At 45.1% G+C, this 24,342-nt stretch overlaps 1 protein-coding gene and 1 long non-coding RNA gene across 4 annotated transcripts in view; one reads left to right on the top strand and one right to left on the bottom strand.

Moving 5' to 3' along the window:
- Window positions 1-24,342, top strand: part of CHN2 (chimerin 2) — a 397,849-nt gene that overhangs the window by 77,011 nt on the left and 296,496 nt on the right. Inside the window, exon 1 of one of the 3 annotated variants that reach the window (XM_056519890.1) lies at window positions 1,933-1,978. The exons of the other annotated variants lie outside the window; for them this stretch is intronic. Within the exon in view, the coding sequence (XP_056375865.1) occupies window positions 1,939-1,978 (40 nt within the window). The 5' untranslated portion in view covers window positions 1,933-1,938. Of the gene's footprint in view, window positions 1-1,932; window positions 1,979-24,342 lie in introns of those variants that run through there. 3 annotated transcript variants of the gene reach the window in all.
- Window positions 279-24,342, bottom strand: part of LOC130273317 (uncharacterized) — a 47,633-nt gene continuing 23,569 nt past the window's right edge. The window contains exons 2-3 of the long non-coding RNA XR_008843956.1: window positions 3,315-3,411; window positions 279-374 (exon numbers count right to left, since the gene is read on the bottom strand). This is a non-coding gene — a long non-coding RNA (uncharacterized LOC130273317). The remainder of the gene's footprint in view (window positions 375-3,314; window positions 3,412-24,342) is intronic.

A 24,342-nucleotide genomic window follows, 5' to 3' on the forward strand; every position in this document is an offset into this window, starting at 1 on the left:
TTTACAGTGTCTGGGTTTGTAATTCTTCCTTCTTTCCCTTCCTCAACAAACCTTTAGGGCACATTCACACTACAGAATTCTCTAAATGGAATTATGCTCAGGAATTCCACTCCGATATTCCGGTGCAGCAGCCTACCATTGTTTTTAATGCTAAATTGTTATTTTGCAGTGTCACATCGAGTGCACGAAAGTATGAAAAAATGTAACTAAATCCTTTATTTATTTATTAAAGAAATAAGAATAATAATGCTTATGTTTTCAGTAAAGTGACACAGGTACCTGAGGTAGACTTCCTTTATTTCTTCTAGGCTTTTGGGAATAAGAATATGCTAATCGAGATGTCATCCTTCCATTTCATAAATCTATTTTTGTTCCTGTGCATTGAAAAATTGAAACTATAAAGTTAGATGTGAATATGACAAGTCTGATGTTGATCATTTCACCAAAGTAGTCCCTTGTTAAGTGTGCCTGTAAAATGCTTATTCTATACAAAACTCCCCTTTTTTTCCTGATAAAGACTACATTTATTATAGGTTTCCCTACAAGTATTCTGATTGTTTGATTCCTGACCAATCACACTAAAAATCCTTGGTGAACAAACCCTTTAAAGAGAACGTGTTTCCATGAAAATGCTATCCAATCTACAACCATCATATTATAGAGCAGGAGAAGCTAAACAGATACATATATAGTTTATTGGAAAAAATTTGTTTGTATACCTTTAACCTTAATAATTAAAATCTGCTCACCCTGAGCTTAAGAGTCCACTGTATGGTCTCCAGGGCCAGACTGGAAACAAAAATAGGCCCGGGCATTTCATACTAGCCCATTTTAGTCATGGGTATGGCTATATGAGTGTAAAGCTATATATTATTTAGGCATATATTTCCTCATTGATTTGTAATGTTTTAAAGGTCACATTAACACATATGCATGGGTTTAAACATGTCACAGAAGTGTAAAACATAATAACAATGACTAAATAACCAGCGTATCTTAACAGGAAACCAAAGTAGTTAGTAGAACGAAACACTGGAGATAATCTCACTCTATTTCCTATTTTCGGTTCTGTAATGCTTTGAACACTGTAGGGCCGAGTATATATGTGTGTAGGTGGACAAAGTCTATGTATTTTCTTAAAGGGCTGCAATCTTTTTTTCTTATCCTATCTACAATAATAGAGTGTTTTTACCGATAAGCAATAACATCAAAAGGTTATTCTAGGTATGACAGAATTTTTATAAAGAGGCAAGGTGCTCTAAAAAAAAAAAGAATACAGTAACCCCCGACATGCGATGGCCCCGACATATGATCAAATCGACATACAATGGCCTCTCAGAGGCCATCGCATGTCGATGTTAGCATCGACATACGATGCTTTTATATGTCGGGGCCATCGCATTAACTGCTATCCGACAGCGCAAAATGCTTAAGCTGCTGTCGGATAGCAGTTTAAGTATCCTGGACAGGTTCACTTACCTATCCCCGCTGCTCCGCGTCCACTTCGCGATCCTCCGGCGTCTTCTGCATCTTCTCCGGGTTCCGGGCCTCGCTTTCCGGCGGTGTTATTACGTCGCGGCGCACGCCATCCCGCCGCAGCAACGTAATAACGTTACCAGAAAGCGAGGCCCGGACACCGGAGAAGATGCGGAAGAAGCAGGAGGATCCCGAAGAAGACGCCGGAGCAGCGGGACAGCATCGGGAGCCCCTTGGACAGCATCGGGAGCGGTGAGGACGCGGTCCGGAGCGGCGGGGACAGGTGAGTATTAAATGCACTTTTTACATTGCACAAATCCCTCAACATACGATGGATTCGACAAACGATGGGTCGTTTGGAACGAATTACCATCGTATGTTGAGGGACCACTGTACTCACTTGCCACAATCATTGATTGGCTGAATGGGCATTTCCTGCAGGGTCAATGTGTTAAAGAAAGCATGAAACAGGGACAAGGACTTATCAAAAAGACAGCTGCAGGTGAGTATGAGATCCCCGCTCTGGCACGGGGCCTTCTGAATGAGTCTGACTGCCTTAAACACATGAACAGGATTTTGAAAACAGTAAGGTGGGCTATCCTACACTATTTCTGTAAATGTCATAGAAGTTGATTGTAGGAACAGCATAGCATCGCTAATTTAAAGATTATTACAAAAAAACAACAACAGTTTACATGTATATGATAGGGGTATTTCTTACTAGAGTATCAGGTTTTAGCTGCCTATAAAGCTGAAAGCTCTGGTAAATGTTATACATATAAAGGTTTTATCTAAATAGAAAATGCCTTAAACTGCTCAGTACTGCTCTATAATGTCATCAATGCTGCATTTGAATGTGTACTATAGACATATGTGCTTGTGCAGTGTATTGGAAACATAATAACAGCTAGTCTACACCCACTAATTCAGGGACAACTAAAGTTAGGGATGAAGCCTGGTAAAAAGTGGTGAAAAATGTCATATACAATTTATATAATAAAAATAGCAAACTAATGTTTATGTACACACACAGCTACAGCTTATTCTGAAAAGTACACTTTAAAATAAATTTAGTTTCAGTTCTGTTCAGCTGTATAGTAAAATCTTTGCTTTGAGATAGACTCCATTCTTGCCATCTGGTATTGATCAAACTAAAATGAAAGTTAAAGGGGTACTCCGCCCCCAGACATCTTATCCCCTATCCAAAGCATAGGGGATAAGATGTCTGATCGTGGGGGTCCTGCCACTCGGGACCCCCGTGAGCTCGGCTGCGGCACCCCAGACATCCGGGGCATAGAGCGAACTTCTCTCCGTCCCGGATGACTGGCAATGCCGGGGAGGGGGGGGGGGGGAGGCTCGTGACCTCACGGTCATGCCCCGCTCATGATTTCACAGCCATGACCCCTCAATGCAAGTCTATGGGAGGAGGTGTGGCATCCGTCATGCCCCCTCCCATAGACTTTGATTGAGGGGGCGTGGTCATGGTGTCATGAGCGGGGCGTGGCTGTGATGTCACTAGCCTCTGGTGCTGCAACCAACGCTCTAAAGGAATGCCGGGTGCAGCAGGGAGATCGCAGGGGTCCCCAGTGGCGGGACCCCCTCAATCAGACATCTTATCCCCTATCCTTTAGATAGGGTATAAGATGTCTAGGGGCAGATTATCCCTTTAAGACAACCTAATTGAATTATTGTTCATTTTGTCAATGTTATACCAAGCAGTATTTCTAGATCAATATGTGTAACTGTAGGTAACTGTGGCAGACAATGTGTAAGTAGTTCTTCTGGTTTTTACCCTTTAATCCCCACATGGTCATATGGACTTTGCTGTAGATACTTACCAGGTCACTACCTCCAGGAATGGTTCTGGTGTGGGTGGAAACTGGCCCAGTGGATCAAGACATTGATGCAAGGCACTGAGCAGTCACAGGCTGAGATCTAGGGATGACAGCAGAGTTACTTCCATAGTAAACCATCAGAGTCATTGAACAGGAGAGGCAATATAGTACAGAATATCAAATCAGGAAGTAGTCGGGAAACTGTGTGGGATCATACAGAGAAACAAATCTACAAGCAGAGATACACCTTCACTGGAACACTATGAAACCTTTGCTGAGGCAAGGTGGAGCAGATGTGACTGGTTGAAATCCTAGGTGATAGCAGATGATTGGAAGGGGAAGGTCTCGAAATATGCGCTGGCCATTTAAAAGTGAGGAAAGTTATGTGTGTATACCCTACAGGTAGAGCCAGGAGTTGTATTGACAGGAGCAGATGCACAGTAGTAAAGAGGAGCATGGACCCTTTAGTTTTGATCAAAGGTAACCTGACAACTGTGAATGTTGGGAGTAGTAGTTTGTTGGTGGGAGCAGGCTGCTGGCTTTATAGTAACATAACCTTAAATGTGCAACATGACAGGACAAGGGACATTGCTATTACAAATAGAGACACAGGAGGGATTATGACAAGACCAACAGGATTCCTACACAACCATTCTTCTCCGTTAGTAGTTAGTTCTCTTTATTAGGACTGGTTGTCTAAGTAGGTCAAACAAGGTTGCCAAATTCCCTTAAAAGAGAGAGGGGATCCTTAAAGATTCTATTTAAGCCTTTACTGACCATGATCCAATTCTGTTGATTTTGATTTATTTATTGAGATTTAGCTGATAATACACCAACAATGTAGATTAGCTTCTTGGTACCTCTGTCCATGCTAGGATTTAGGGCGTGCAGTAAAGCTTACTCAGATTAACTCCAGTAACGGTGCTTTCACACCACGTTTTGTACTTACGGTTCCCCAATACGGCTGGGAGGAGGGGGGCGGGGCTTAATCGGGGCACCCGCACTCAGCCGTATTCGGGAACCGTAGTTAATGCATGTCTATGAGCCGACCGGAGTGAACCGCAGCCTCTGGTCGGCTGCGTTTTAGACCGTACGCCGTTTCCCGACCGCAGGTAAAAACGTGGTCAACCGCGTTTTTGCCTATGGTCGGGAAACCGCATACGGCCGAAAACGCAGCCGACCGGAGGCTGCAGGTTCACTCCGGTCGGCTCATAGACATGCATTAAATACGGTTCCCGAATACGGCTGAGGGCGGGTGCCGCGATTAAGCCCCGCCCCCCCTCCTCCCAGCCGTATTGGGGAACCGTAAGTACAAAACGTGGTGTGAAAGCACCCTTACAGAGTATATTAAATTGTAATTCCTGGTTCCAAACCAGTGGACATATTCGGGCGACATTTATCATCGTTACTTTGGTAAGCAAGTTCTGTAGTTATTTTTTTCTTGCTATTTTTTTGCTTATGTATGACATATTTATCATACTATCAGAGGGGGTTGATAAATTTGGCTTACATGAGCAAAAACCAAGAAATCACTTTTAAATACCATTTTTTTTTACCACATAAGCAAAAACCAAATAATGACTACAGAACACCACTTTGCAGCTTTGAAAAAAATGTGTGTATATATATATATATATATATATATATATATATATATATATATATATATTGTGTGTGTGTTTATTACATTTTTTTTACACTATTTTTTCTCCCTAAATGTACTTACTCATTTTTTTTTTGTTACTTCTTCTACAGATCCTTGTATCATGTAGACTCCTTCGGATTCGGTGGACTACCACGACAACCAGCGTTTTTCTTTGCTTGATGTTAATAAAATGGTTAACAAGGGCTTGTGGGGGAGTGTTTTTTTGTAATAAATTTAAACCTGTTGTGTTTTTTATTTTTTTACTTACTGGACAGGCTTAGTAGTGGAAGCTGTCTTACAGACAGAGTCCATTATTAAGCCGGGCTTAGCGTTAGCCACAAAAACAGCTAGCGCTAACACCCAATTATTACCCCGGTACCCAACACCAAAGGGGTGCCGGGAAGAGCCGGTACCAACAGGCCCAGAGCGTCAAAAATGGCACTCCTGGGCCTAGGCGGTAACAGGCTGGCGTTATGTAGGCTGGGGAGGGCCAGTAACAATGGTCCTCGCCCATCCTGGTAATGTCAGGCTGTTACTGTTTGGTTGGTATTTAGCTGAGAATAAAAATAGGGGGGACCCTATGTGTTTTTTTTTTATATTTAATTATTTATTTAAAAAAAAAAACGCATAGGGTCCCCCCTATTTTTATTCTCAGCCAAATACCAACCAAACAGTAACAGCCTGATGTTACCAGGGTGGGCGAGGACCAGCCTAAATAATGCCAGCCTGTTACCGTCTAGGCCCAGGAGCGCCATTTTTGACACTCCGGGCCTGTTGGTACCGGCTCTTCCCGGAACCCCTGTGGCGTTGGGTACCGGGGTAATAATTGTGGGTTAGCGCTAGCTGTTTTAGTGGCTAACGCTAAGCCCAGCTTAGCAATGGACTCCATCTATAAGACAGCTTTCACTACTAAGCCTGTCAAGTAAAGTAAGGAAAAAACACAACAGGTTTAAAAAAAAAAATTATTACAAAAAACACTCCCCCACAAGCCCTCGTTAACCATTTTCAAACAAAGAAAAACGCTGGTCATCGAAGTAGTCCACCGAATCCGAAGGAGTTCACAGGATACACGGATCTGAAATGAGAAGAAAAAAATTAAATAAAAAATGGGTTAGTACATTTATTATCATCTGCTCGCACATCTCCTGCACCGCACGACTACAACTCCCAGCATGCCCTTACAGTAAAGACATGCTGGGAGTTGTAGTTGTGTGGTGCAGGAGAGGTGTGGGCAAGTGACAAGCTTGTCCACTGCCCCCAGCTGCAGGACTACAACTCCCAGCATGTCCTTACAGTAATGACATGCTGGGAGTTTTAGTTGGGTGCTGGTGGGGGGCGGAGGCCGGGAACAGTGCAGGTGAAGGCCGGGGGGGGGGGGGTGTACGGACGGGCACAGCGCAGGTGAAGGCCGGTGGGGCTATGCTGACGGACCCCCCCCCCCCCCCCGACAGACTCCTATATCCCCTAATCATGTCACTGTTCCAGTCGGGTCCTGTGATTGGCTGCTGGTCCTGGCCAATCACAGGACCCTGCTGGAAATGTGAAATGACAGCAGGGGATTTTGTTTTGCCGTTATATGTTATAAGGAGCCCGGGCTGACATTACAGTGCAGCCGCCCGGGCTCCTCATACTGCCTCCCCTCTACCCTCACTTAATAATGGTGGGCACACTGATATACATCCCCCCTTGTCTCCCGCCCGCGCCGCTCAGCTCCCGCTGCTGCAAGACTACAACTCCCAGCGTGTCCTCACTGTAAGGGCATGCTGGGACTTGTAGTCTTGCAACAGTTAGGAGACAGATGGGAGTTGTGTGGCGCTGGCAGGTGAGAGGGGTGAGATGTAAATCACTGTAGTGTCCCGGTAGCGCAGTGAGGGTAGCGGGGAGAAAGTATGTCGGAGCCCGGGCGGCAGTAGCTTTTCCTGCTCCATGTTGGAGCTGGAGTAAATATAGTAAATTTTTACGGCCATTGCGACTTTTTATTGCGCAGCTGCGACTGTCACAGTTAATATATACCTGACTAAAGCAAATCCATTTAGAAAAATTAACTACGTAAGCAAGTTTGAATTTTCTTGCTTTTCTTGTTCTTCACGCAAATTGTCGCACGAAAACACACGTAGTCGCAGTTGCGACAATTTTGCAACAATTATAGTAAAGAAAACCTGACTAAACCCCTTGATAAATGTTCCCCATTGTAATTTCCACCAGACATGATATATGTTCTATTTCTGCATTTTGTTGGTAAGGACCATTTCTGCTTTCTGTTTTTATTGGCTGTAAAAGTACATGTTTATGGATTATTTATATTCTAAATGTGAGTTGTATTAGTGTTCTCTAATGAAATTCAGTTAACATATGACATAATGAGTCTGATAGAGCATTGAAGTCCCCAAAACCTTATAATGTATATATACAGCGGGTATAAGCTGTCACTGCAGCTGCTACTCTATAACAGTTGTATTTTTATTTTATTTTGCAGCAACCCTGTTACATAGTGTTTGTAAAATGTTATGCCATTTGATTTTGAATATTTGGCATATGACCACAATAGAAAGCAGGTACCAGATCTGGGTAATGCACTTGGAATCAATACTAGCTAATTCTATTGTCCAAGAAAAACATAGTCAAAGATTTGTTGTCTGCTTTGAGACATTAATTCCAATGTATTGTGGCATCTTATTATGTACATCATACTTTGTGCCTTTGAGGCACGGATACGTCTGGAAAATGTAAAAATGACATGCATGTGCCTCATTCAGTTGGGTATCATGCACACCACTCACACAGGTCATGCTGGCTGGCTTGGTCATGAGCAGTGCAGTGCCACCCATTGCTTACTAATAGGGTGATGAGTAGTACCATAGAGTTCAACCCTCTTTCCAACCCATGATGTACAGGGTGGGCCATTTATATGTTGTGTGTATATGTTTGTGGCAAATTAGTATATGTGAGGGGGGAAACTTTTCAAGATAGGTGGTGACCATGGCGGCCATTTTGAATCCAACTTTAGTTTTTTCAATAGGAAGAGGGTCATGTGACACATGAAACTTATTGGGAATTTCACAAGAAAAACAATGATGTGCTTGGTTTTAACGTAACTTTCTTCTTTCATGAGTTATTTACAAGTTTCTGACCACTTATAAAATGTGTTCAATGTGCTACCCATTGTGTTGGATTGTCAATGCAACCCTCTTCTCCCACTCTTCACACACTGATAGCAACACCGCAGGAGAAATGCTAGCACAGGCTTCCAGTATCCGTAGTTTCAGGTGCTGCAGATCTCGTATTTTCACAGCATAGACAATTGCCTTCAGATGACCCCAAAGATAAAAGTCTAAGGGGGTCAGATCGGGAGACCTTGGGGGCCATTCAACTGGCCCACGACGACCAATCCACTTTCCAGGAATGCTCGGACCTGACACCCTTAAGGTGGTGGTGCACCATCTTGCTGGAAAAACTAAGGGAACGTGACAGCTTCAGTGCATAAAGATGGAAACACATCATCATGTAGCAATTTCGCATATCCAGTGGCCTTGAGGTTTCCATTGATGAAGAATGGCCTCACTATCTTTGTAGCCCATATACCACACCATACCATCAATTTTTGTGTTCCAACAGTCTTGGATCTATCCAATAAGGGTTAGTGTCAGACCAATAGCGTTGGTTTTGTTTGTTAACTTCACCATTCACATAAAAGTTTGCCTCATCACTGAACAAAATCTTCTGCGTAAACTGAGGGTCCTGTTCCAATTATTGTTTTGCCCATTCTGCAAATTCAGTGCGCCAATCTGGGTCATCCTCGTTGAGATGCTGCAGTAGCTGTAGTTTGTAAGGGTGCCATTTGTGAGTAGCTAATATCCGCCGAAGGGATGTCCGGCTAATGCCACTCTCCAGTGACATGCGGCGAGTGCTACGCTGTGGGCTCTTGCTGAATGAAGCTAGGACAGCCACTGATGTTTCTTCATTAGTGACAGATTTCATGCGTCCACATTTTGGCAAATCCTACACTGAACCAGTTTCACAAAACTTAGCAAGCAGCTTGCTAACTGTAGCATGGGAGATGGGTGGTCTCGTAGGGTATCTTGCATTGAAATCTGCTGCTATGACCCGGTTACTGCCTTCACCAGACATCACAATTTCTATCCACTTCTCACGTGTTAACCTCGACGACATGTCAATGGCTATAAACAAAGAGAAACTTGTAAATAACTCATGAAAGAATAAAGTTACGTTAAAACCAAGCACACCAGTGTTTTTCTTGTGAAATTCCCAATAAGTTTGATGTGTCACATGACCCTCTTCCTATTGAAAAAACAAAAGTTGGATTCAAAATGGCCGACTTCAAAATGGCCGCCATGATCACCACCCATCTTGAAATGTTTCCCCCCTCACATATACTAATGTGTCACAAACAGGAAGTTAATATCACCAACCATTCCCATTTTATTAAGGTGTATCCATATAAATTGCCCACCCTGTACATTTATGACATTGCCGAGGTGAGGGATTAAAGTGAGCTCTCAAAAGCCATGCCTGCGCCATACTTGGCAAGTTTTGGTGGTTATCTGCAGCTGACACTAGCCGGTAATGACCCACATTGGAGATCACTCAGTTGCAGATCATTGAACTTTTAAAATTTAAACAGTTTTTGGCGTGCATCCCTGGAGTCTAGTGGACCAATCGGCACCACCATGGTGTACTAGGCCTTGGTACTGTTATTCATACAATACCAATAAAGCTCTAATCTAAAAGATCAATGTACTTTACATGCATTTCATTGATCTGCATAAGTTATTAAATGATTGCTTATAAAAGGCCAATAGGAAGGCTGAATAAAGTGTAAAAAAAAATCAAATCAACCCCTTTTACCATTTTCAAAAAATAAATAAATAAACCTATTTGGTATTGCCAAATTGTCCAAACTGTTAACTCCTGATCCCGCACGGTCAAAGTTCGCCTCAGACAGAAGAGATTCACCCCTTGGCACTCCATATAGGAAACTATCTGAGAGTAAGTGGTGGGCTGCTCACAAAGAATATCTCTTGCCACTCCAGGTATTACATGGTTAAACATTTATTTGTCAAGAGGTATGTAATATTTCATATCTCCAGCAGCAGACAGTGTAGTAGGAAGGTATGGCTGGCTGCAACTTCCTATGTTGATCATCAGATTTAGGCTGGGTTCACACTGCAGAATTTCTGGGCAGAATTTCTGCCGGAGATCGAGCCGGCGGCGCTAGGACCACGCGGACTGCATTGCTCCCCCATAGACTGCAATGCATTTCTGGGTGGATCTTTTAGGAGATCTGCTCAGAAATCGATTGCCATCTATGAGAACGGCATTGTAGTCCACACGGTCCTAGTGCCGCCGGCTCGATCTCCGGCAGAAATTCTGCCCAGAAATTCCACAGTGTGAACCCAGCCTTACAGTGATCAGATGGTTGTAAGACCAAGAGGGGTTGGTCTTCATATGAGCCATATCAGTGTTCCCTGCACCATGGCTGACAGTTAAGTTCACACTACGGAATCTCTGGGCAGAGTTTCTGCAGGTGATTTAGTCGGCGGCAATGCATGCCAAAGACGGCAATGCATGTCTGGATGGATCTTTTGGGAGATCTGCTCAGAAATGCATTGACTTCTATGGGGACAGCAATGCAGTCCGCGCGGTCCTAGTGCCGCCGGATTGATCTCCGGCAGAAATGCTGCCCAGAAATTCCACAGTGTGAACCCAGCCTTAGGGACTATTCACATGGCAGAATTTCTGCTTGCGGAAATTAAATTAAAGCCTATAGACTTCTATGGGATTTTGCACTCCCATAGACACTCCCACAAGCAGAAATTCAGAAATGTGAATGGGAGTGCAGAATCCCATAGAAGTCTATGGGAAAGCAGGAATTCTGCAGTGTGAATAGATTCCTAAATAATCTATAAGGCTAGGTTCACACTGCAGAATTTATGGGCAGAATTTCTGCCAGAGATCGAGCTGGCGGCGCTAGGACCGAGCAGACTGCACTGCTGCCCCCATAGACTGCAATGCATTTCTGGGGGGGTCTTTTGGGAGATCTGCTCAGAAATGCATTATCATCTATGGGAACAGCAATGTAGTCTGCGTGATCCTAGTGCCGCCGGCTCAATCTCCAGCAGAAATTCTGCCCAAAAATTCCACAGTGTGAACCCAGCCTAACAACCAGCGTCAGGCAGCTGCTGCCAAAGCAAAAAGATCATGAGATGTACAAAACAAAAACATAATGTAACCACTTGTTTTAAAGAATAGGTAAGTATCTGATTGGTGGAGCTCTGACCATTAGGACGGCAAGAATAGAGTTCTGGAGATAGCTGGCTACAGCGCTACAGACAAATTACCGGTTTCCATGTATCACTTAGACAAATACTTGATGAATTTTGTGTAAGTTAACGTACAACAGATGCCAAATTTGTCATTTTGTGACAGCCTCTGCTTTGTCATCTTTTTGTTGCAAAGTTCAGTGAATTCTAGATGATTTCCTATTACAAAATGTTCCCGCAGTGCATCTCTACCGAAGAATGTTTATGGAGATGAAGCAGCCTCAGGGGCAAAGTGTCTCAATCAGTTTTTTACATCACAGTCTATCTGTATTTAGCATTCTGAATAAATTATTTGCAGTGGGAAGTGATGTTACTATGTCTTGTTACTAAGCAAAGTGGCTTATGAAGAATGCACAATTAGTAACTATTATCATTCATATTATAGAAAAAAATGATTATTGGGTTTATTACATCCTTCAGTTCACTCATTCCTTTCAGAGACATAAGATGCTATTCCATGTGAAGACTTTTATGGCATAATATTAAGATATTTTATCTGTTAAATAGGGGCTCTGAAACTTTCTTAGTTTCCCACCTGCTCAGTGAATGTGGGCACGCTTCCCTTTATTTTATAGCACAAATGGGCTAGGTTCTAGGAATAAAAAAAAAAGGCAATGTTGCATTCATTATTCTGCTCTTCCACCTGCTTATATACCACATATCAGACGTTTGTGGCATATTATACAGTTGTATATGTTTGACTTGACGACTACCTATGAATACCTACCAAAAAAAACAACCTTTGGTGTGTTTGGTATGTATTAATGTGGTTATCTGGATTATACAAATTGCTAACCTATTCTCAGAATATGCCACCAGTATTAGACCAGTGGAGGTACAATTCTTGGGTTCACTAAAATATGAGACATACTGAACCTTAATTACTGCAAAAATGGCTATATATATATGTATATATATATATATATATATATATATGTCACGATTCGGCTGGCAAGAGGTGGATCCTCTGTGCCAGAGAGGGATTGGCGTGGACCGTGCTAGTGGACCGGTTCTAAGTTACTACTGGTTTTCACCAGAGCCCGCCGCAAAGCGGGATGGTCTTGCAGCGGCGGTAGTAACCAGGTCGTATCCACTAGCAATGGCTCAACCTCTCTGACTGCTGAAGATAGGCGCGGTACAAGGGAGTAGGCAAGAGCAAGGTCGGACGTAGCAGAAGGTCGGGGCAGGCAGCAAGGATCGTAGTCAGGGGCAACGGCAGGAGGTCTGGAACACAGGCTAGGAACACACAAGGAAACGCTTTCACTGGCACGATGGCAACAAGATCCGGCGAGGGAGTGCAGGGGAAGTGAGGTATACATAGGGAGTGCACAGGTGAACACACTAATTAGAACCACTGCGCCAATCAGTGGCGCAGTGGCCCTTTAAATCGCAGAGACCCGGCGCGCGCGCGCCCTAGGGAGCGGGGCCGCGCGCGCCGGGACAGGACCAACGGAGAGCGAGTCAGGTACGGGAGCCGGGGTGCGCATCGCGAGCGGGCGCCACCCGCATCGCGAATCGCATCCCGGCTGGAGGCGGTATCGCAGCGCACCCGGTCAGTGGATCCGACCGGGGCGCTGCCGTAGCGAGGATGTTGCGAGCGCTCCGGGGAGGAGCGGGGACCCTGAGCGCTCGGCGTAACAGTACCCCCCCCCCCCCTTGGGTCTCCCCCTCTTCTTGGAACCTGAGAACCTGAGGACCAGATTTTTATCTAGGATATTGTCCTCAGGTTCCCAGGATCTCTCTTCAGGACCACAGCCCTCCCAGTCAACCAAAAAAAAAGTTTTTCCTCTGACCTTTTTGGAGGCCAGTATCTCCTTTACGGAAAAGATGTCAGAAGAACCGGAAACAGGAGTAGGAGAAACAAGTTTGGGAGAGAAACGGTTGATGATGAGTGGTTTAAGAAGAGAGACATGAAAGGCATTAGGAATACGAAGAGAAGGAGGAAGAAGAAGTTTGTAAGAGACAGGATTAATTTGGCACAAGATTTTGAAAGGACCAAGATAGCGTGGTCCCAATTTGTAGCTGGGGACACGGAAGCGGACATATTTAGCGGAGAGCCATACCTTGTCTCCGGGAGAGAAGATGGGGGGAGCTCTTCTTTTCTTATCGGCAAACTTTTTCATGCGTGAAGAAGCCTGTAAGAGAGAATTTTGGGTCTCTTTCCATATGGTGGAAAGATCACGAGTTATTTCATCCACAGCAGGCAAGCCAGAGGGCAAGGGAGTAGGGAGGGGGGGAAGAGGGTGACGGCCGTACACCACGAAAAATGGGGATTTGGAAGAAGATTCAGAGACTCTGAAGTTGTACGAGAATTCGGCCCATGGTAGAAGATCCGCCCAGTCATCCTGGCGGGAGGAAACAAAATGCCGTAAATAGTCACCCAGGACTTGGTTAATTCTTTCTACTTGCCCATTGGATTGAGGATGATAAGCAGAAGAAAAGTTTAATTTAATCTTGAGTTGTTTACAGAGAGCCCTCCAGAATTTTGACACGAATTGGACGCCTCTATCCGAGACGATCTGCGTAGGTAAACCGTGAAGACGAAAAATGTGTACAAAAAATTGTTTTGCCAACTGAGGTGCTGAAGGAAGACCAGGAAGAGGAATAAAATGTGCCATCTTGGAAAATCGATCGACCACCCAAACAACAGTGTTGCCACGGGATGGGGGTAAGTCTGTAATAAAGTCCATACCAATCAGAGACCAAGGCTGTTCGGGGACAGGCAGAGGATGAAGGAGACCAGCAGGCTTCTGGCGAGGAGTCTTATCTCGGGCACAGACAATACACGCCCGCACAAAATCAACAACATCCGTCTCCAGAGTCGGCCACCAATAAAAACGAGAGATGAGTTGCAAGGATTTTTTGATGCCCGCATGGCCTGCGAGGTGGGAGGAGTGACCCCATTTGAGGATTCCGAGGCGTTGGCGTGGAGAGACGAAGGTCTTCCCTGGAGGAGTTTGTCTGATGGAGGCTGGAGAAGTGGAGATCAGGCAGTCAGGAGAAATTATGTGTTGCGGGGAGAGCTCTACTTCCGAGGCATCCGAGGAACGAGAGAGAGCATCGGCCCTAATGTTCTTGTCGGCAGGGCGAAAATGAATTTCAAAATTAAACCGGGCAAAGAACAGAGACCACCTGGCCTGGCGAGGATTCAGCCGTTGGGCGGACTGGAGATAGGAGAGATTCTTGTGATCGGTGTAAATGATAACTGGAAATTTTGATCCCTCCAGCAGATGCCTCCATTCCTCAAGTGCTAATTTAATGGCCAGTAACTCTCGATCCCCGATGGAGTAGTTCCTCTCCGCCGGAGAGAAGGTCCTAGAAAAAAACCCACAAGTAACAGCATGCCCGGAAGAATTCTTTTGTAGAAGGACCGCTCCAGCTCCCACTGAGGAGGCATCAACCTCCAATAGGAAGGGTTTAGATGGGTCAGGTCTGGAGAGCACGGGGGCAGAAGAAAAGGCAGACTTGAGCCGTTTAAAAGCGTCTTCCGCTTGAGGAGGCCATGACTTAGGATTGGCATTCTTCTTGGTTAAAGCCACGATAGGAGCCACAATGGTGGAAAAATGTGGAATAAATTGTCTGTAATAATTGGCGAACCCCAAAAAACGTTGGATAGCACGGAGTCCGGAGGGGCGTGGCCAATCTAAGACGGCAGAGAGTTTATCAGGGTCCATTTGTAGTCCCTGGCCAGAGACCAAGTATCCTAGGAAAGGAAGAGATTGACATTCAAACAGACATTTCTCCATTTTGGCATAAAGTTGATTGTCTCGAAGTCTCTGAAGAACCATGCGGACATGCTGGCGGTGTTCTTCTAAGTTGGCAGAAAAAATCAGAATATCGTCCAGATACACAACAACACAGGAATATAAGAGATCACGAAAAATTTCATTAACAAAGTCTTGGAAGACGGCAGGGGCGTTGCACAGGCCAAAGGGCATGACCAGATACTCAAAGTGTCCATCTCTAGTGTTAAATGCAGTTTTCCATTCGTCCCCCTCCCTGATGCGGATGAGATTATAAGCACCTCTTAAGTCCAGTTTGGTAAAGATGTGGGCACCTTGAAGGCGATCAAAGAGTTCAGAGATAAGAGGAAGGGGGTAGCGGTTCTTTACCGTGATTTTATTAAGTCCGCGGTAGTCAATGCAAGGACGTAGGGAGCCATCTTTTTTGGACACAAAGAAAAATCCAGCTCCGGCAGGAGAGGAGGATTTGCGGATAAACCCCTTTTTTAAATTTTCCTGGATGTATTCAGACATAGCAAGAGTCTCTGGGGCGGACAGAGGATAAATTCTGCCCCAGGGAGGAGTAGTGCCCGGGAGGAGGTCAATAGGACAGTCATAAGGCCTGTGAGGAGGTAAAGTCTGTTTTTTGCAAAATACGTCAGCATAGTCCATATAGACCTTAGGGAGACCGGTTACAGGGGGAACCACAGGGTCACGGCAGGGAGTACTGGGAACCGGTTTAAGGCAGTCCTTGAAACAAGAGGTACCCCAGCTCTTGATCTCCCCTGTGGACCAATCAAGGGTTGGGGAGTGGCGTTGAAGCCATGGTAGTCCAAGGAGAATTTCGGAAGTGCAATTGGGGAGGACCAAAAACTCCATTTTTTCATGATGAGGACCGATGCACATTAGGAGGGGCTCCGTGCGGTAACGTATGGTACAGTCCAATCTTTCATTGTTAACACAATTAATGTAGAGGGGTCTGGCGAGACTGGTCACTGGGATGTTGAACCTGTTGATGAGAGAGGCCAAAATAAAATTTCCTGCAGATCCGGAATCCAAGAAGGCCATAGTAGAGAAGGAGAAGGTAGAGGCAGATATCCGCACAGGCACAGTAAGACGTGGAGAAGCAGAGTTGACATCAAGGACTGTCTCACCTTTGTGCGGAGTCAGCGTACGTCTTTCCAGGCGGGGAGGACGGATAGGACAATCCTTCAGGAAGTGTTCGGTACCGGCACAGTACAGGCAGAGATTCTCCATGCGGCGTCGTGTCCTCTCTTGAGGTGTCAGGCGAGACCGGTCAACTTGCATAGCCTCCACGGCGGGAAGCACAGGAACGGATTGCAGAGGACCAGAGGAGAGAGGAGCCGGGGAGAAAAAACGCCTCGTGCGAACAAAGTCCATATCCTGGCGGAGCTCCTGACGCCTTTCGGAAAAACGCATGTCAATGCGAGTGGCTAGATGAATGAGTTCATGTAGGTTAGCAGGAATTTCTCGTGCGGCCAGAACATCTTTAATGTTGCTGGATAGGCCTTTTTTAAAGGTCGCGCAGAGGGCCTCATTATTCCAGGATAGTTCGGAAGCTAGAGTACGGAACTGTATGGCGTACTCGCCAACGGAAGAATTACCCTGGACCAGGTTCAGTAGGGCAGTCTCAGCAGAAGAGGCTCGGGCAGGTTCCTCAAAGACACTTCGAATTTCCGAGAAGAAGGAGTGTACAGAGGCAGTGACGGGGTCATTGCGGTCCCAGAGCGGTGTGGCCCATGACAGAGCTTTCCCAGATAGAAGGCTGACTACGAAAGCCACCTTAGACCTTTCAGTAGGAAACTGGTCCGACATCATCTCCAAGTGCAGGGAACATTGAGAAAGAAAGCCACGGCAAAACTTAGAGTCCCCATCAAATTTATCCGGCAGGGATAGTCGTAGGCCGGAAGCGGCCACTCGCTGCGGAGGAGGTGCAGGAGCTGGCGGAGGAGATGATTGCTGAAGCTGTGGTAGTAGCTGCTGTAGCATCACGGTCAGTTGAGACAGCTGATGGCCTTGTTGCGCTATCTGTTGTGACTGCTGGGCGACCACCGTGGTGAGGTCGGCGACAACTGGCAAAGGAACTTCAGCGGGATCCATGGCCGGATCTACTGTCACGATTCGGCTGGCAAGAGGTGGATCCTCTGTGCCAGAGAGGGATTGGCGTGGACCGTGCTAGTGGACCGGTTCTAAGTTACTACTGGTTTTCACCAGAGCCCGCCGCAAAGCGGGATGGTCTTGCAGCGGCGGTAGTAACCAGGTCGTATCCACTAGCAATGGCTCAACCTCTCTGACTGCTGAAGATAGGCGCGGTACAAGGGAGTAGGCAAGAGCAAGGTCGGACGTAGCAGAAGGTCGGGGCAGGCAGCAAGGATCGTAGTCAGGGGCAACGGCAGGAGGTCTGGAACACAGGCTAGGAACACACAAGGAAACGCTTTCACTGGCACGATGGCAACAAGATCCGGCGAGGGAGTGCAGGGGAAGTGAGGTATACATAGGGAGTGCACAGGTGAACACACTAATTAGAACCACTGCGCCAATCAGTGGCGCAGTGACCCTTTAAATCGCAGAGACCCGGCGCGCGCGCGCCCTAGGGAGCGGGGCCGCGCGCGCCGGGACAGGACCGACGGAGAGCGAGTCAGGTACGGGAGCCGGGGTGCGCATCGCGAGCGGGCGCCACCCGCATCCGAATCGCATCCCGGCTGGAGGCGGTATCGCAGCGCACCCGGTCAGTGGATCCGACCGGGGCGCTGCCGTAGCGAGGATGTTGCGAGCGCTCCGGGGAGGAGCGGGGACCCGGAGCGCTCGGCGTAACAATATATATATATACCCAAAATACCAACAGAGCAGCACATCCAAAAGGGTGAATCAATAAGAGCGGTGCCAGCAGCAATATAGCCCGGTCCAGGCAGTCACACATCCAGAGTAGTAATCCGCAGCACTCCAGGGGTAAGTGCAAAAATAAAAGTGCTTTATTCCATACTAATACAGAGCAACATTTCAGCTGCCTTTGAGAAAGGCTGCATGGCAGCTGAAACGTTGCTCTGTATTAGTATGGAATAAAGCACTTTTATTTTTGCACCTACCCCTGGAGTGCTGCGGATTACTACTCTGGATATATATATATATATATATATATACAGATCAGTCCTGACCATATAAGTTGACAATTTGTAATAATCGCATGGACCATACATTTCTTTATAAGCCCTATTGTAATCTTTTTCTGTATAGGGGTGCATGTCATAAAAGAACCGTATACCCACTGCATGATATTTGTAATGATGGGAGTTGTGGTTCTTGAAGAACATTGTTGCACTGTTGCAGATATTTACTACCTGTATGAGCAGTGAAAGCCACCGAACAAGGGTACCTCAGATCAACAATACCGATATAAAACTCAACTTTTAATATATAAAGCTAAAATGTCATACACTATCAATATCCAAAATCAATAGATAATGAAAATATGCACCCCAAAACAAAAAGTGTCACCCAAAAAATGAAAAAAATAAAAATGTGCGACACTCAAAACATGGACTCTGGAGTGTTTCCTTAGAGATGTAAATAAGTACAGATAGATTTATCCCTTGATATGGCTGGGGTAAAGTAGATGGATAGCTTCCCTTACTGATCCTTTTGGCAGGCATATGATGGAAGAAGAGGGGGTTCATCGTGCCCTCTAGTTCTAAAGGCGCCCGTCCCTCTGTGCCTTTTGAGGGACCCACCTCCTTAAAAGGGTGGCCTCAACCCCGGTGCCGGTCCCTCTCCTTTCCTATGTGAGGAATAAAACAACAACAAGTAGGATAGAGATAGTGATGTTAATGTAGGAAACACTCCAGAGTACCAACCTGGATGCCTTGAATCCCAAAAAATACAAACATGTGAACATAAAATGTACCATTAAAAACACAATTCCCAATTCCTATTCACGACTCACAAGGGGGTGTAGTCGTGACATCACGAAATTGCGGCCCCGTAGTCGTGACCCTTCAGACAAGGAGTGAACATCTCTCTGTGCAGCTGCCACAGGTGGGTGTCTGCATGAGAGATTGCGGGGGTCCCCAGCGGCGGGACCCCCGCAATCAGACATCTTATCCCCTATCCTTTCGATACTTAATTTCTTTTACTTTTACAATTCCCATTTGGGTTTTTTCGATAGAGTTTTATAGCATGGCATCCACTCCCTCCCTATGGAAGGTGGATTGGAAGTCTTCAGTCTTCTAAAACCTGGTGGGAATCAGATTCCACCAAACTTACATTTATCACATATCCCATGGATACATACAGTCATGGCCGTAAATGTTGAAACCCCTGAAATAATTTCTCACAGAATAGGATTGCAGTAACACTTGCTATATACATGTTTGGTTCCTTTGTGTGTATTGGAACTAAACTAAAAAATGGAGGAAAAAAAGCAAATTGGACATAATGTCACACCAAACTCCCAAAATGGGCTGGACAAAATTATTAGCACCCTTAACTTAATATTTGGTTGCACACCGTTTGGAAAAAATAACTGAACTCAGTCGCTTCCTATAACCATCAATAAGCTTCTTACACCTCTCAGCCGGAATGTTGGACCACTCTTCCTTTGCAAACTGCTCCAGGTCTCTCTTATTGGAAGGGCGCCTTTTCCCAACAGCAATTTTAAGATCTCTCCACAGGTGTTCAATGAGATTTAGATCTGGACACATTGCTGGCCACTTCAGAACTCTCCAGCGCTTTGTTGCCATCCATTTCTGGAGGCTTTTTGACGTATGTTTGGGGTCATTGTCCTGCCGAAAGACCCAAGATCTCAGACGCAAACCCAGCTTTCTGACATTGGGCTATACAGTGTGACCCAAAATCCATTGGTAATCTTCAGATTTCATGATACCTTGCACACAGTCAAGGCACCCAGTGCCAGAGGCAGCAAAACAACCCCAAAACATCATTGAACCTCCAACATAGTTCACTGTAGGTACTGTGTTCTTTTCTTTGTAAACCTCATTCCATTTTCGGTACACCGTAGAATGATGTGCTTTACTAAAAAGCTCCATCTTGGTCTCATCTGTCCACAAGACGTTTTCCCAGAAGGATTTTGGCTTGCTCAAGTTCATTTTATCAAAATTGTATTCTTGCTTTTTAATGTCTCAGTCTCCTCGGTCTCCTGCCATAGCGTTTCATTTCATTTAAATGTCCGCGGATAGTTCACGCTGACAGCGATGCTCCCTGAGCCTGCAGGACAGCTTGAATATCTTTGGAACCTGTTTGGGGTTGCTTATCCACCATCTGGACTATCCTGCATTGACACCTTTCATCAATTTTTCTCTTCTTGCCACGCCCAGAGAGATAAGCTACAATGCAATGGGTTGCAAATTTCTTGATAATGTTGCGCACTGTGGACAAAGGCAAATCTAGATCTCTGGAGATAGACTTGTAACATTGAGATTGTTGATATTTTTCCACAATTTTGGCTCTCAAGTCCTCAGACAGTTCTCTTCTTAAAGGAGCGTCACATGCTTGAAACAATGTTATTTTTCCCCAATTTTGAAAGGGTGCCAATAATTTTGTCCAGACCATTTTTGGAGTTTGGTGTTACATTATGTCCAATTTGCTTTTTTCCTCCCTTTTTTGGTTTAGTTCCAATACACACAAAGGGAAGAAACATGTGTATAGCAAAACATGTGTTACTGCAATCCTTTTCTGTGAGAAATACTTCATTTTCTTGAAAAATTATACATGACTGTATGTTAGAGGGGTTGTGGAAAATAATATGAATGTTTTGTTTAAAAAGAATGTCATAAAAAATTACACATTGTTTAAGTCAGGTTTTTATGTTAACCTTATTTTTAGAGAATTGTTGGTGATGATATTTTCTAATATAGCATTTTACTATACCGTATTTATCGGGGTATACCACGCACCGGCCTATAACACGCACCCTCATTTTACCAAGGATATTTGGGTAAAAAAAGTTTTTTACCCAAATATCCATGGTAAAATGAGGGTGCGTGTGTGCGCGTGTATACCCCGATACACCCCCAGGAAAGGCAGGGGGAGAGAGGCCGTCGCTGCCCGCTTCTCTCCCCCTGCCTTCCCTGGGGTCTAGAGCGCTGCTGCCGGCCCTTCTCTCCCCCTGGCTATCGGCGCCGCTGCCCGTTCTGTCCCCCTGACTATCGGTGCCGGCGCCCCATTGCCGGCGCCGATAGCCAGGGGGAGAGAAGCGGCGCCGACAGCCAGGGGGAGAGAAGGGGCAGCGGCACCCATTGCCGGCGCCGCTGCCCCGTTGCCTCCCCCCATCCCCGGTGGCATAATTACCTGGGTCGGGTCCGAGCTGCTCCAGGCCTCCGGCGTGCGTCCCCTGCGTCGTTGCTATGCACGCGACGTGCAGCGCATAGCAACGACGAAGGGGACGCACGCCGGAGGCCTACAGCAGCGCGGACCCGACCCAGGTAGTTATGCCACCGGGGATGGGGGGAGGCAATGGGGCAGCGGCGCCGGCAATGGGTGCCGCTGCCCCTTCTCTCCCCCTGGCTATCGGCGCCGGTACCGATAGTCAGGGGGACAGAACAGGCAGCGGCACCAATAGCCAGGGGGTGATAAGGGCCGGCAGCAGGGCTCTAGACCCCAGGGAAGGCAGGGGGAGAGAAGCGGGCAGCGACGGCCTCTCTCCCCTGCCTTTCCTGGGGCGGTATCGGCGTATAACACGCACATAGACTTTAGGCTAAAAAATTTTAGCCTAAAAAGTGCGTGTTATACGCCGATAAATACGGTATATATTTTAAAATAATCATAAAATTAAAAAACATTACTTTCATTCTGGCCACTAAACCTAAAACTAAGTTATGTACAGATCATTTCCCAGTAATGCTTCTCTTCTCAGAGCAGACAGGAGTACAGTGAAATGTGACACTAGTAGAGTGATACCACTGGATCCACCAACATTCACAAGAGGGATTAGCTTCCCCTTCTCTGTAGAATGACCTCTGAACAGTTTACAGAGAATGCTCAGTAGCATCATTCATCTGAAAAGAGGACAGAGGTTGATCAGCACTCCCATTTTTAATGTGGTACATTCCTTTATTTACTAATTTGCAGTATATGTTACACGAGTAGCTTGCACGCAGAGTTGTGGCTTCTGACATAAGTGAGTGCAGAACAATTTATTCTTATTAATTCATTTGAATGGGATAGCTTCAGTTTATTTTCCATGTCCGTGGTTTCTGCTGTAAAGCATATCTCTAAATGGCAAACAAAAGTACAAACAAAAAAAAATTACAGCGGCACACTGCTAAGGTAGGTATATGTGTAATATAAAACTTTTTTCATGCAATACTGCTATAGAGAAAAATAGAGGTTCTTAGCTTACCATTTGGCCAAATAGTGTGTACCATCCCACGATATGGTGACCTCATTTGGGACGGACCCTACACTATAGATATGCCTCTCTTGGGCTACCGCTAAGCCTACAATTTCTGGGCATGTAAGATCCAGCTATTCCCTACTTAAAAACACCTAATGGAATGGGTTAAGTGCACGAACCAAGATGGAGACAGCCACTCCCTCCACATATGTAACATAAAAAGCAAAAATTGGTCAGCACATCCTACACAACTATTATACATCTCAAGTACACAGGTGCAAGCTGCTGTGGCTGAACTACAAACAAAATAATTACAACAGCACACTGCTAGTGCTAAGATATATGTGTAATATAAAACTTTCATTGCAATTATTTTCATGTTTTTTTTTTTGCTTTTTATCTTTAAATGGCAGCCCCCATAATGTACAAAAAGGAAATAAAAAAAATTACAATTAGCAAATTGAAACTGATTAGAAAAAAGAACATATTTCAGTGTCTGTCTCTAAAATTTAGGTGATACAGTCCTTTTAAGAAACAGTGTTGCTCTTGTCCATGAGCTGTAGATGGTATTGCAGCTCATTCCTATTAATCTGAAGTGAAGACACTTATTGACTGGAGTAATTCTGTGTATGAAAAAAAGGTATCTTATACAACCTTATTAATGGCTCTAATATCCTTATATAAAAAGAACCTGTATTTTCTGGTGCCTTTTGTTAAGTTATCATTACAGAGCGTACTTATTTGTAGATCATAGATTTTTATTCATGCTAGAAGCAGCACTAACCAACTCTATAATCATTACATAGTACACTGCCATAAATAATGGTGTCTGGAGATAGCAGTGAAGTGTGTGTCTTTATTAACTGTAAGCAATTTGGTGAAGTGTGTCTCCATATATAAACTGTAAGCAATGTATCAATTTTCCTAACTTATAATTACAGTCTTTTGCCGGGTCTATCCCTTGCGTTACTGGAACGCTGCACAAAATGCCAGAATCAATTCCTCCCTGCATATGCAGTCAGGAAGGAGAAAATAACACTGTATACCCATGTGTAGGTACTCAATGTACCTTTGTATGTGTTAAAAAAATGTATAATATATATATATATATATATATATGGATGATAGGGGAGACAGCACCGATCAAATCAGCATGTGCAGGTGATCATCCGGGAATGCCAACCCGGAAAGGCATGTAGGAATTCAGAAGGGATACAGCACCAAATAGCTGAGGACTCAGGCTGGTAGATGGAGCAAGATTTTATTTGCACATGGACATGGATGGCAAATAAAATCTTGCTCCATCTACCAGCCTGAGTTCTCAGCTATTTGGTGCTGTATCCCTTCTGAATTCCTATATATATATATATATATATATATTGGATTTGGAAAATCTTTAAACTCTTTAAAGGACAATGTTAATCCAGGATAAACACTTAACCAGGATAGGGGATAAGTATTTGATCGCAGGAGGCATGCCGGCCGCAGCGTGATGTCGCGGCCGACACGCATCCTCCATGTATCTCTATGGGAGAGGCTGGGAGGGGGCGTAATCGTCGTCCTCTCAGGTAAACGCTACACGCATTAGCGCTCATACTGAGCGCTAATGCCGGGCCCTGTTTAGGAGATCGCAGGGGGTCCCAGCGGTCAAACCCCCCCCCCAAAATCAAACACTTATCCCCTATCCTGTGGATAGGGGATAAGTGTTTTCCGCTGCAGTTGTCCTTTAACTTATTTCAGATTTTGTTATTTTGTGCTAAAATAAAAAATTATAAATTCATTCAGTACACTTATAATTTAGCTATGGAGGTCTCCCACTTCTCTTGATCATCTCGGAGATATTTCTACACCTTGATTGGAGTCACATAGTGTAACTTCAGTTGATTGGCCATGTTTTAGAAAAAAAAGCATAGCCCTGCCTACAGTTGTATGCAAAAGTTTAGGTATCCCTGAC

This window comes from Hyla sarda, chromosome 5, assembly GCF_029499605.1.
Source record: "Hyla sarda isolate aHylSar1 chromosome 5, aHylSar1.hap1, whole genome shotgun sequence".
NCBI classification, from domain to species: Eukaryota; Metazoa; Chordata; class Amphibia; order Anura; family Hylidae; genus Hyla; species Hyla sarda.